Source organism: Macrobrachium rosenbergii, chromosome 26 (genome assembly GCF_040412425.1).
Source record: "Macrobrachium rosenbergii isolate ZJJX-2024 chromosome 26, ASM4041242v1, whole genome shotgun sequence".
NCBI lineage: Eukaryota > Metazoa > Arthropoda > Malacostraca > Decapoda > Palaemonidae > Macrobrachium > Macrobrachium rosenbergii.
The window spans coordinates 8,513,621-8,527,628 of record NC_089766.1 but is presented as its reverse complement, the minus strand read 5'-3'; the positions used below and the strand labels follow the sequence as shown (position 1 = coordinate 8,527,628).

Sequence of the window (14,008 nt, the reverse complement as noted above, 5' to 3'; positions counted from 1 at the left end):
CCCAAATCTCCTTAAAGGGGATTTGTGTTGGAGGAGGAAACTGGTTGGTGGTTGTGGGGGGATTAAGGAAGATGTGTACATACCAAATAAAAGTAGGAAATAAGTCGGAGGCTCAATAGCGGGATTTTTCAGTTTTCGTAAATATACCCTTTCTGCTTTATTCACAAATACGGTAACTTATAAAAGCGTAAACACAAACTTAGCAGCAATAAATAAGGGTATAATGATAGTCATCAATTAGCCGAGTCTGGTCAAGAAATAAATACTAGCTAATATAGGCAGGTTGGAAATAATTGCGAAATACTGCAGTGAAAGTAAGACCCAAATACTGGTGGTACATAAAATCAATTACTGTTGGAAGTAAATTTGGGCAGTCGATGTTTTGGTATTAATAACCACTGAATAATTGATGGTAAACCTAATTATTTGAGTTAAATTATATAATCGATATTAGCCCCCAAAAAAAAAATACTTAACAAAGGTTTACTAATACTATCGATATCAATTATAACCACTGAATAATTGATAGTAAACCTAATTATATGAGCTAAACAATTATATAATAGATTTTTAAAAATTAACGCAAAGGTTTACTAATATTATCGACAGACTCTACAGAACTAAACACTGAAATTTCATTTACTCGAATTTTAACTGGAGTCCCAATTTCCGCTCTCTCTCTCTCTCTCTCTCTCTCTCCCCCTTTATAAGGTCATTAACATCCGAATTAAAAGGGCCCATTAACGAACCGTCCTAATTATAGAATCCCAATACCACAACAATGATTTAAATTCATTGCAATCTGTCTAGATTATCTCCTATTTAATGAGAGTTCGTATCCAGCTGTTATTTAATCACGTTTTAAAGAAAACGAATGGGTTTTTTCACGAGAGAGAGAGAGAGAGAGAGAGAGAGAGAGAGAGAGAGAGAGAGAGAGAGAGAGAGAGAGAGAGAGAGAGAGCGTTTAATGATTCCTGCACCTCATTACAGACATCGAGAAAAAAGTGTTATTGTTTAACTAATCACACTTCTATTTCATTACTGATCTGTTTTTGATGCCTACTCTTTTATTGTCTTTTATTCTTTCCTTCGATTATTTCCCCCCCCCCTCTCTCTCTCTCTTCTTCCAGTTTATTAATTATCCGAGTCACTTAATAACAGCTGAATGACCAAGTAATAATAATAATAATAATAATAATAAAAAAAAAAGCGGGCCCACCATTTCCAAAACATCAGTCGCTTCATATAATTATCTTATACACTTTTCACTCACCTTTCGTCCTCCATTCTCTCCACGTGATCAAACCATCTCAAATTATTATTTCAACATTTCACCTAAGCCATAAGTGTTCCAGTTATTGTAAAAGAAAATTATCATTCTGATTTTTTTTTTCAGAAGAGGGGAAATTCAAACAGCACTTCAGAAGAAGTTGAAAGTGTACATCGAAATATAAAAGTTTCTTAGAAAGCAAATAAAAATTAACTATTTTAGAGACTCAGCTTTTTGAAATAATGACAATTTGTCGCCGTGATTAAAAGTAAAAAAAGAAAATAAAACAAATTTATGAAATATGCTAAATCATTAACCATCATATTCCGGCTATCAAAATGAAGCTAACACCTAGAAACCCTTTGACTATTTAAATTCAGAGAAGCCTTTAATACCCTCTAGAATAGAATAGAATATAGAATTTAGACCTGAGGCCAAGCGCTGGGACCTATGAGGTCATTCAGGGCTGAAAGGGAAATTGACGGTAAGAAGGTTTGGAAAGTGTTAGAGAGGGTGGAAAGTCAGATGGAAGAAAGAGAATATGAACGGAGGTACAGTAAAATGAATGGAAGAGGTTGCAGCTAGGGGTTATTAAACCCCCAATTAATAACCTCTAGTATGGAATATAAATTGACCTGCCCCAGATTTGACCTTGGGCAAGGTCTAAGATCTTGACCTGGGGACTTAGGTCGGCAGGAGCTACGGAACAGGGGTTAAACTAACTAATTCTGAATTCTCTAACATGAGAGAATTTCCCCGTAGGGAGGTAGTGCCGTCAGTGCACCTCGCCCCGTGCACCGTAGGCATTACTTAGGGTTCTTTGGAGTCCCTTCGGCCCCTAGCTGCAACCTTTTTCATTTCAGTTACTGTACCTCCGTTCATAGTCTTTCTTCCGTCTTACTTTCCACCCTCTTTTAACAATCGTTTCACAGTGCAACTGCAAGGTTTTCCTCCTGTTACACCTTTCGAACCTCTTACTCTCAATTTCCATTTCAGCGCTGAATGACCTCATAGGTTCCAGCGCTTGGCCTTCGGCCTACATTGTATATTCTGTCCATAAGAGAGCTTGTATATTAAATATCCACTACAAAGACCTCAGTAAATTATATTATTTGTGGAAGTTGAAAACAAAGATTTTCGAACACCCGGATAGTGTTTCTTCTTTCTCAGCGTTTACCTTGAAAGCAAACGTTGGTAAAGTCTTTGTTTTTAACTTCTAAAAATAATACAACTTATTGATATAGTTGTGGATTTTTAATACACAACAACTGAGCCACGACACTGTGAATTTTTTTTTTTGCATACGAGAACTTGTTGATAAAAGGTTGCCAATATTAGCCCTTGAAAACTGGTAATGTTAAACTTGCACATTTCCTAATATGAAACATAAACACACTGCAGTTTTTAACCGTAAAATTTATAAATACAAAACCGTTCAAACTGACAATTTCCAGTAATACAACTAGTAATGTTGATGTCCACGTTCTACCATATAACAAGGCATTATTACCTGATCAAAAACACTATTTATCAGGAGAATAATTATTCAAGGGTATCTTAATGTTCATCCAGTGGAAATGAAACGTGGCTAAGGCCACCTATTTTATCAAATTATCTTAACTTTATATCAAAGGACGCTTTTATGTGTCCATTTTTTAATTATTAAATTTATCTTACTTTATCTAGTTTAAAGAGACATTTCAAAGGAACGCTTTCAAACTCATGCCAATGGTACAAACATAAACAATTCAATTAGCAGAAAACCAACTATCAAAATTTTAGAAAACAAATGAAATTCAAACATTCGCAGCCAATGGGGAGGTTTTAACAAAGCGTCAACCGATAATAATACGGGAACTGAAGCATTCAAAACCAAATCAAGGTAAAATAAAAAATAAAAACAACAATAATAATATGAGTAACAAGACCTGACGACCAGATGCCTCTCGCAAGAACTTCCTCTTTGGCAGAATTTATCTTTCGCGACCAAGATGAACTCCTCTTTGGCAGGGTTCAACTTTCGCGATCAAGATGAACTCTTTGGCAGGGTTCAACTTTCGCGACCAAGATGAACTCTTTGGCAGGGTTCAACTTTCGCGATCAAGATGAACCCCTCTTTGGCAGGGCTTATCTTTCGCGACCAAGGTGAACTCCTCTTTGGCAGGGTTTAACTTTCGCGATAAAGATAAACTCTTTGGCAGGGTTTAACTTTCGCGATCAAGATAAACTCCTCTTTGGCAGGGTTTAACTTTCGCGATCAAGATAAACTCCTCTTTGGCAGGGTTTAACTTTCGCGATAAAGATAAACTCCTCTTTGGCAGGGTTTAACTTTCGCGATCAAGATAAACTCCTCTTTGGCAGGGTTTAACTTTCGCGATCAAGATACACTCCTCCTTGGCAGGGTTTAACTTTCGCGCCCAAGATGATAAAAATTTAACCAGAGGAAAATTCTTAGCGCCACAGAATCTGTCGTGGGTCTGTTAAAAAAAAAAAAAAAAAGGCTACAGTAAATCACATTTCCTCTCTTTTCTTATCGCGATCTTTATTACCATCTGTGAGACGACGTTCTGTCCGTCCTCTTATAATATCTGTGTTTCTTTTTTCTTCTCCTGTGACTGCTACACGACCTGTTAGGTGCGACAGCGAATGACCTGTTAATCACGGACCTGGACCTGGTAGGTGGTGGTGACCTTACATGATAAGGCAACGGGTGATAGGTATGGATGGGATGGTACTTTATTTTCTCTCTCTCTCTCTCTCTCTCTCTCTCTCTCTCTCTCTCTCTCTCTCTCTCTCTCTCTCTCTCTCTTCGTTCTTCCTATTCACTATTATTGCAATTTGGACAAAATATGGGATACAAATAACCAAAATTTTCAAACTTGAGATTATAATGACTTCATACCTTCACCCATAAAAAACAAGTATTTTAAAATCTGTGCTTCTTTGAGTGTTCAAAGACGCAGTGAAATAAATATAGCAATTAAATAAGAATAACAGATGTATATGACAACAGAAAACTAAGCAAATTGAAGTACATTATACCTTATGCAATACACAAAAGAAAATATGTTCAGAAATTAAGGAATGAGAAATTTATAACCTCTACATCAGATATATGGATTTTCCATTCATAAATTATAACAAAAAACAACCTTTTGTACCCAAATTTAATTAAAATCACAACATAAAAACTGAAACCACCTGGACCTGTATCATGCAACAGGACAAAAAAAAAAAAAAAATTAGTGAACCTTAAAATATATGGCTTGAAAATTTGTAGAACGATAATGACCTCGCGTGACCTCCGACCCACCAAACGACCCAGTGTCTTGCACGCTAAGAGCATTTCCTACAGAATACGAACGTCCAATGGAACAACAAAGGATTATAACGAAAACCTTCCAAAAGGAACTCTTACCCAGTGACCAACAATTAGTAACAATATAAACTACGATATTATCCAGAAATTGAATGCTGAACACCAGTTTTCAAATTTTCTTATATAGCCATTTTTTGGTTAGCAAAATAATAACTATGCCTAAACAGTACGTACAGCCAATCTGAAAATAACACATAACAATCAGACGAACGTTTAAACCACTCTGATAGCACGAAGTCATTAAGAATTCCAGTCTAAAGAAGGAAAATAATAAAAACTTGGAAAATTGTCACTCTGTCGCTCCAGAAATCAACAAAAACTGAACAACCTGAACCGCTGTTTTAACCCAGAGGTGTTGAGGAGACCACCAGCGCCTGCTGTTGTTCTGGGTTTCGATCAATGATTACGTGGAGAGAGAGAGAGAGAGAGAGAGAGAGAGAGAGAGAGAGAGAGAGAGAGAGAGAGAGAGAGAATAAAAAATATAAACTTTTGTTCTTCTGCCGTATCAGTGCCACAATAGCCCAGCTATATAAGGCCTCATTCCAGATGAAAATAAAAAAAAAGGGGGGGGGACAAGGCGCTCCCTCGTTTGCCAAATGAAAAGAGAGAAAGAGAGTGACAGAGACTGTCTTATGGTAAGCAGAAACACAGAATGAAACAGAGACACAGAGAGAGAGAGAGAGAGAGAGAGAGGAGAGAGAGAGAGAGAGAGACTGTGCTATGGTAAGCAGAAACAGACAGAATAAGAGAGAGCAGAATAAGAGAGAGAGAGAGAGAGAGAGAGAGAGAGAGAGAGAGAGAGAGAGAGAGAGAGATGGGGGAAAGGGGTGTTATTCCAGATACCGTGAATAGCTACCTTCCCCATAAGAATAAGAGAGAGAGAGAGAGAGAGAGAGAGAGAGAGAGAGAGAGAGAGAGAGAGAGAGAGGTTATTTTATCGAAGTCTGCAGTTTACACTGAAGGGGCGGGCAAGGCCACAGCTGCCAAAAGGATATAAAGGGATACGAATTGAGACAAGGATGGTCGTGGAAAAAAAAAAAAATCTGTTGCTAAATATAGCCTGGCCGAGTTCCTACGCGATGTCACGAATCTATAGTTTTTTTAAATTTTCATTCATACATTCATTTACTCATTTTTCTACTTATAATATTCGTAGACTTTGACGAAGCATTTATGGGAAGTATTTATGTAGAGGCTTTGTAATTTAGAGTTGTTTATATTTCATAGGAGGAGAATAATCAGGTGGTTCTCAGTAGAAGATAAAATGTGTTGCAGAGGGTATTATTCATATGATATAAATAATGGTCAATGGTCAACATTTCCTTTCTCCCAGAAATTTCTCGTGTGCTTACCTTAATGGAAGATGGATTACAGTCCCCATCAAGAATAACACACACGAAAAATCTCCTGAGAGGAAACATACCCAGAATGAATATATTTTTAGCTAATATTAATACTGCTACAGTAATGCTTCTCATATTCCACGCAGAGACGAGAGCCCAGATTAAATCAGATTTGTTTTATGGGTCTTAAAGGAAAATATTAACCACACTAGGCTGTAATACTCAACAAAAGTATTACACTGAAGTAAAGTATTAAAAACAACATGTTATAATACTCAAGAAAAGTATTGCATAGGAGAAAAGTATTAAAAACACCATGATATAATACTCGAGAAAAGTATTACACAGGAGAAAAGTATTAAAAACACCATAATATAATACTCAAGACAATTATCACAGAAAAGTATTAAAAACACCGCGATATAATACTCAAGAAAAGTATTGCATAGGAGAAAAGTATTAAAAACACCATGATATAATACTCGAGAAAATTATTACACAGGAGAAAAGTATTAAAAACACCATGATATAATACTCAAGAAAAGTACTGCATAGGAGAAAAGTATTAAAAACACCATAATATAATACTCAAGAAAAGTATTGCACAGGAGAAAAGTATTAAAAACACCATGTAATAATACTCAAGAAAAGTATTACACAGGAGAAAAGTATTAAAAACACCAGGATATAATACTCAAGAAAAGTACTGCATAGGAGAAAAGTATTAAAAACACCCTGATATAATACTCAAGAAAAGTACTACATAAGTGAAAAGTATTAAAAACACCATGATATAATACTCAAGAAAAGTATTACAGTAAAGTATTAAAAACACCATGATATAATACTCAAGAAAAGTATTAAAAACACCATGATATAATACTCAAATGTATTACATAAAAGTATTAAAAACACACAGAGAAGAAAAGTATTAAAAACACCATGATACAATACTTAATTACGAGTATTACACACAAAAGGATGTACCCATCACCAAGGACAGAGAGAGTGACAACCCCACGTCCCAGAAGACTTTAAGAATGCCCTATTCTCGCCCGGGCATGACGACGCCTCCCATCTGGTTCAGTGCTAAATCACAGGGCCGAATCTAGACGTACCCTAATGAGATATCCCAGTAATAATGAAAAGGGACTGCTGTTATGAGGTCGCCTACCGGACGGGAGATAATGAAAGGGTGAGACTTCTCAGTATGACCTAGCTCTGATCTCTCTCTTTCTGTGTGTGTGTGTGTGTGTGTGTGTGTGTGTGTGTGTGTGTGTGTGTGTGTGTGTGTGTGTGTGTGTGTGACGGTTCAATGACATTGTTCTGGTGTTTCTCTCTCTCTCTCTCTCTCTCTCTCTCTCTCTCTCTGAGACTTCTTAACATGACCTTGCTCTGATGTTTCCTTCTCTCTCTCTCTCTCTCTCAACTGCTATAAATAATGCTCAACCTAACCCCCTCCTTTCCTTCTCTCTATAGACCTCCCCCCCACCCCTTTGGCAATATCCTGAGACCTCCCCCTCCCCTTTGGCAATATCCTGATAACATGAAGTCCTTAACAACATCAATATCGCCATTGCTGTCCTTAATATCATCACTATAGCAGCTAGACCTCCCTAACCAGTATGATGGGGGTGGGGAGGAGGAACCCCATAATAGTGAACACTGTCATTACTTAATGAGGCAATCTCATAAGACCTTCATTATCCGGCGTCGCCTAACGAGTTAGTATCAGGCGCGGTGACTTTGGACGGAGGTCACCGAGAGAAGACTGTGAATAGTAACACTGTATAGAAGTTACTGATCTCAATTCATTCTTTTCGGCCATAGTCCTTCAGGGACTGAATGAGTAAACGCCAAGGTTCTACAGTGCTACGTTGCTTCTCTCTGTAAACTGGGTAAAAGATTCGTACGTCATTCCATCTTCTTTGTGTAGTAGACGACGCTACGTTTTTCTTTCTTTCTTTGACTCTGACAATATCCGGAGGGAGGAGGCTTATTCTTGACTTGTAACGCCAGTTGATAACAATAAATCAATCAGTCAAAAGTCATGGGAAGAATTCAACAATCAATCAGTAATAAGTCATGGGAAGAATTCAACAATCAGTCAGTAAAAAGTCATGGGAAGAATTCAACAATCAATCAGTCAAAAGTCATAGGAAGAATTCAACAATCAATCGGTCAAAAGTCATGGGAAAAATTCAACAATCAATCAGTAAAAAGTCATGGAGAGAATTCAATAATCAATCAGTAATAAGTCATGGGAAGAATTCAACAATCAATCAGTAATAAGTCATGGGAAGAATTCAACAATCAATCAGTCAAAAGTCATAGGAAGAATTCAACAATCAATCAGTCAAAAGTCATGGGAAAAATTCAACAATCAATCAGTAAAAAGTCAAAAGAATTCAATAATCAATCAGTAATAAGTCATGGGAAGAATTCAACAATCAATCAGTAATAAGTCATGGGAAGAATTCAACAATCAATCAGTCAAAAGTCATAGGAAGAATTCAACAATCAATCAGTCAAAAGTCATGGAGAAAATTCAACAATCAATCAGTAAAAAGTCATGGAGAGAATCAATAATCAATCAGAATTCAAAGAATTCAATCAATCAGTAATAAGTCAAAAGAATTCAACAATCAATCAGTCAAAAGTCATGAGAAGAATTCAAAAATTCAACAATCTACATTTTCTGGAAACTCGAGAGAAATCGAGATACACCCTCTGCACCGCCATGCTCTAAAATTATTGCAATTCTCAGCATTTTCAAGCCAAATTGCAATTACTGCGCGGCTATATTTCATGTCTAGATACAATGTCACAACACTGAATTTCAGTAAATACTTAAACTGTTCAATACTCGTTTCAACTGAATCTTTCTAGAAAAAAAATCAAGTTGATTACAAGCCGAATGTGTACAGAAGAAACCTGGAGGGAGAACGCCTAAGAATGATTAATAAATCCCTCTTTAAAAAAAATCATGGAAAAGACGATAATTACCGTCATCACCCGGGCACGGAAGAAAACCGAAAAGGGGGTCCCTGAGTAGGAAAGTATCCAGTTAGTCCCCGAGTAGGAAAGTATCCAGTTACAAAGTCTTAGTTATTTTCAGAAGATTAGGGTCTTTAGAGTCAATCATTCTCCACTTACTTTCTCTTCTTAAGTAAAACTCCAATATTTTTTTTCCCATCACTAACTTCCCTTTAATAAAAAGAAATGTTGTTGGGGCCACTTACGTAAGTAATAAAGATCACTTAATTGATTTCCTGCTTATGATGAAGGCGCTTACGTCACTGAACCTCATTGAAAACTGATCCCGTCAGCAAAAAGGATTTTACTGTTTTTGCCACGAAATTTTTGTGCCCTCACTCAAACCTGGGTCAAACGAGGTCAAGACGGAATCATACTCTAGTTCGAATTAGTATGAAAAGATCCATCGGCAATTTCCTCTTCGAAGTTTTAACTGACTTGTGAGTGAGTTGAGATTCTTGGAATTACGTTCGAGAGAGAGAGAGAGAGAGAGAGAGAGAGAGAGAGAGAGAGAGAGAGAGAGAGAGAGAGAGAGAGCATAGCTAATCCATAATATAAAACCTCACGACCTTGTACTACGAGAGAGAGACCTTGAAAATAGACGCATTGCGTTTGGCCTTTGTCTAGTCTACTACACTCACGAAAGAGATTATCCAAAGTCTTCCAGCCAGTCTCTCTCTCTCTCTCTCTCTCTCTCTCTCGTGACGTAACATAACACACAAACAAATTTACATTTCATCTTACACTCACATACATACCAACATAAACAAGGATTTGTATATATCATAACATCTAAATATATTTACATACATACAAGATCCCCACTCAAATACAAAAGGGAGAGAGAGAAAAAAAAGGTTCAATCACTTCTAACCCTCTTTGCAAATCACGCTAGGGCCGAGAACAAACAAAAGAATCACGAACTCTGAATCTCCCGGCACTGAGAAATCGTGACGCCGTTGTGTAAGGCGGTTTTATGGGACGCCAGGTCCCGAAGGACATTCAAATATTTCTGAAGGACCTTCGTCACGCCATGGAGGACACCGGGTCATTCGGGGATTTATAAATTGACATGGATTAACGAGTCCCTTGCAGGATTAGTTTAAATCCAAAGCGTGGATTTTCGTCACTGAATCGTTACGGATGAATTAATCAGGTCACTGTAAAATCGTCCCAGTACAAAGTAAGATAAAATAAGGTGAATTTGGGAATCAATCCGTTCTGCTGTGATCCGCTTTGCAAAGACTCTTAGAGAGGATAGCTGAGCAAATCCCGATGCCAGGGCATTACTGAACGTGCGGAATGCCGTTGCTGGTAATAGAGTGCTATAATAATAATAATAATAATAATAATAATAATAATAATAATAATAATAATAATAATAATAATAATAATAATAATTAATAATTCTAGTTTTTACTAATATGGATGGAAAAAGCTGGAAATAATTTGTGTTGCTTCCGTGTAACTGGTGTGAATGGACTGTTTCTACGGAGGGATATGATAATTAAAAAACTCTTCCGATGGTTTCACTGAAAAAAAAAAAAACCTGAGCACTGTCCTTTCAAGTTATATTCGCATAAGCAACATCTCTACCAAAGGAAGATGCTGATCATTGAGAAATTCTGCTACGCACTGCACATTCTCCTTCATACAAGAATTGAAATAACCTTGCTTTCGTTAATTATTAAGAATACCTTGCAGAAAACCTTTTACATACATACATACATACATATACACACAGTTCAAGGATGAATGTTTCAGTAACTGGTCTTGTCTTTTCTCTACAGTCACCCCCCTATTGAAAGGACCTGCTATTTTTTATTAAATAGACAAAAAAACAACGAAGAAAAACTACACGTAGCCATAAATTCTAGAGATAGGAAGGGGAGAAATATCCCAACTTGAAATCTGAGGAAGATTCCAAGAGGGCAAAGAGGAATGTAAACATTGGTCGGCCTGCTTCGTCCTTATTAGACGAACTGGAGACACTGTGAGCGAGGTGCAAATATACAAGACTTCGAACGACTTTCCAATGAGAGAGAGAGAGAGAGAGAGAGAGAGAGAGAGAGAGAGAGAGAGAGAGAGAGAGAGAGAGAGAGACTATGCGTGGGAGGGTATCTGCGCCAATATCCCCTCTGGATCGGGTAAGGGAGGGATTCTTAGTTTGGGGGAGAGGGAGCGTTTTGGGGCCCGAATGGAACGGTATGGGTAGGGGGTAGGGGATTGCTGGAGACCTCCAGCAGTCCTGGAAAATGGGTCGGTGGCTTCCAGGCCGGGCTGGAGGGTGTTGTGACGATCTGGAAGGAGCTGTGTCAACTGAGTTGGAGGTTTCCCTGGAAACAGGAGGTCAGTGTCCGGGAAGGAGTGGTAACACTTTCAAAAGCAAAACTAAGTTCTGGAATAATCTTCTTCAGGGGCTGGAGAGCGTCCTGGGGCAAGGATATTGCACCATTCCAGGTTCTCTTTAGCTCAATGGAATGTCAGCTTGCAGTCAAAGTACTTTGGTTCTGAACTTGGAGAGTCAATATGGTTTTTGTTTTCAGAGTGTTTTCCTGTTATGAACTGAGAAGTGCTTTTATTTTGTTCCTTTTACTTTTTCATTGTAAATGGTGAAAATATATATATGTATATATATATATATATATATATATATATATATATATATATATATATATATATATATATATATATATATATATATATATTATGCATGTAATTATGTATGTATGTGGGTAATGTACAAATGGCCATATGAGTGTATGATTGTCTACTAAAATTACTTAACTACAAACGGTTTACAACATCAACCTAAACAGACACATTTTACACATTTAATACGAACGCGGGAGAAACATTACATTGTTCCATGATGCTGTAAAACTGAGAAGCAAGACTAATCACGGCTGGCATGCCCTAATTCTGAGGATTTCCCCCCCCCTCATGATTCATGGGGTGAAGGCATTAGAGAAAATCGTTAAAAATGAGAGAGAGAGAGAGAGAGAGAGAGAGAGAGAGAGAGAGAGAGAGAGAGAGAGAGAGAGAGAGAGAGAGAGAGAAGTAATCTGAGTTCTGAAACCTTCCTGAAAAGCAGCTGCTAAACATTAAAAGGTGGTAATATATCCTGAGCAATGTGAACAAATATTTCCATAATCTCATTTTAAACAAACTTCCACTTCCCAGAACTGAATCATTTTTCCATTTACTGAATAACCAATCTTTTTCCCCTCACCAAGCCAAACAAAGCTGGACAAGAAAATGCACACAAAGCAAAACAAATTTAAAAGGCAGGATGCAACGACTAAACTAAATGACCCTTTCAGAAGAGACATCGAAGAGGCGACATTCACATATGCAAAATAAAATCTATTTATTGAATCATAAAAAATAAAGCACTGCTTGCTAAAGCACTAGACACATACTCTGGTCATGCCCCAGACATGCTTGCCTTAATCTGTGGGATGGAGGTTTTCTTAAGTAGTTTCCCACAGGAACTAAAAGTAAAAAAAAAAAGTACGAGAGGTTTTATTAAGTAGGAAGAAAGAGCATTCTAACACTAAGATCCTCGGTGACAGTTATTTACAGATATGGGTCTAAAAACCGAAAATAAATAATGTTGTCTCTTCATCAAAATTACTCAAATGAATCAATGTGAATTTGACAAACATTTTCACAAAACAGTATAATTGCTAGCATCTCATAATATCTACAATTAGATTCAAGATTTATCAATAGCCATCAGCATTTCATGTTTAGAAGCAATTAACAAAAATAAGAAATGTATATCAATTAAAGAAATATATATCAATTAACAATCTGAAATAAATGAACAAAACTCTGTATATAGCTATTCTCTCTCTGTTTCTGCCAAATATTCCCATATTTTGAAATAAGCTCTCTTGTTACAAGAATGAATTGACAAATGAACAAAATGCGATGTCAAGAGAATTATCTGACGAATGTTAAAACATTATGAAAAATTTTTGACAGGAAATTATTTTTAAAAATATTGTACAGTGCTTCAGAACATATCCGTTTATAATATAGTATCAAATATTAACGACGTACACACTACAATAATATCTTTATTATTATACAAGACAGAAGTGAGATGAAAAGGGTAAAGAACACGATTTACTGATGAAATCTCGGTCAAAACAACTTGTTTTCCTTAGGTCGCTGGAGCTGTGGTGGTGGACAAGAGATTCCAGACAGGAAGGAAGGAAGGAAGAGAGAGAGAGAGAGAGAGAGAGAGAGAGAGAGAGAGAGAGAGAGAGAGAGAGAGAGAGGACTAGGTTTCTCGTCAGCTTTGATGGTAAGGCTATTCCAAACATGAAAAATAAAGACAGAGAGAGAGAGAGAGAGAGAGAGAGAGAGAGAGAGAGAGAGAGAGAGAGAGAGAGAGAGAGAGAGAGAGAGAGATTAGGTTTCTCGTCAGCTATAATGGTAAGGCTATTCCAAACATGAAAATGAAGAGAGAGAGAGAGAGAGAGAGAGAGAGAGAGAGAGAGAGAGAGAGAGAGAGAGAGAGAGAGAGAGATTGTTTCTCGTCAGCTATCATAATACAAAAACCTTAAACTCAAGAGTAAAATAGAATAATAAAAATATCAAGGGCAGTCTGCTTTTAGGGATAACTTCTCTCTTAGTCAGCAATAAATTCTGGCACCATTTTAGCTTTTGTTACACGAGAAATATTCAGTCAACTGCCCTAGAATCTTTGTGTTTGACAAGCCAAAGGTTTATTTAAGAATAAACCTTGCGTCCTCAACGTACAACACGTTCTGTCAACTGTTCAGTTGCAGAGTCAATACTGAGTTACTTGTTGGATCTCAGGTTACGTAAACATTGCCCTTACATCAAAATGACTAAAATTTAATAATGATTCAACATTTCAAGCCAAAAATCTTGAGTGTTTGAATGTAGAAAAGCATAAAAACATCATGGTTTTGTTAAAACGCTTGAATGAAATGTAGAAAAACC

General features: G+C 37.0%; 1 protein-coding gene across 3 annotated transcripts in view; it reads right to left on the bottom strand.

Moving 5' to 3' along the window:
* Window positions 1–14,008, bottom strand: part of LOC136853005 (proline dehydrogenase 1, mitochondrial-like) — a 110,227-nt gene that overhangs the window by 24,413 nt on the left and 71,806 nt on the right. For 2 of the 3 annotated variants that reach the window (XM_067128133.1, XM_067128135.1), the window contains exon 3: window positions 3,820–3,897. The exons of the other annotated variant lie outside the window; for it this stretch is intronic. In XM_067128133.1, coding sequence (XP_066984234.1) covers window positions 3,820–3,897 — 78 coding nt within the window. The remainder of the gene's footprint in view (window positions 1–3,819; window positions 3,898–14,008) is intronic. 3 annotated transcript variants of the gene reach the window in all.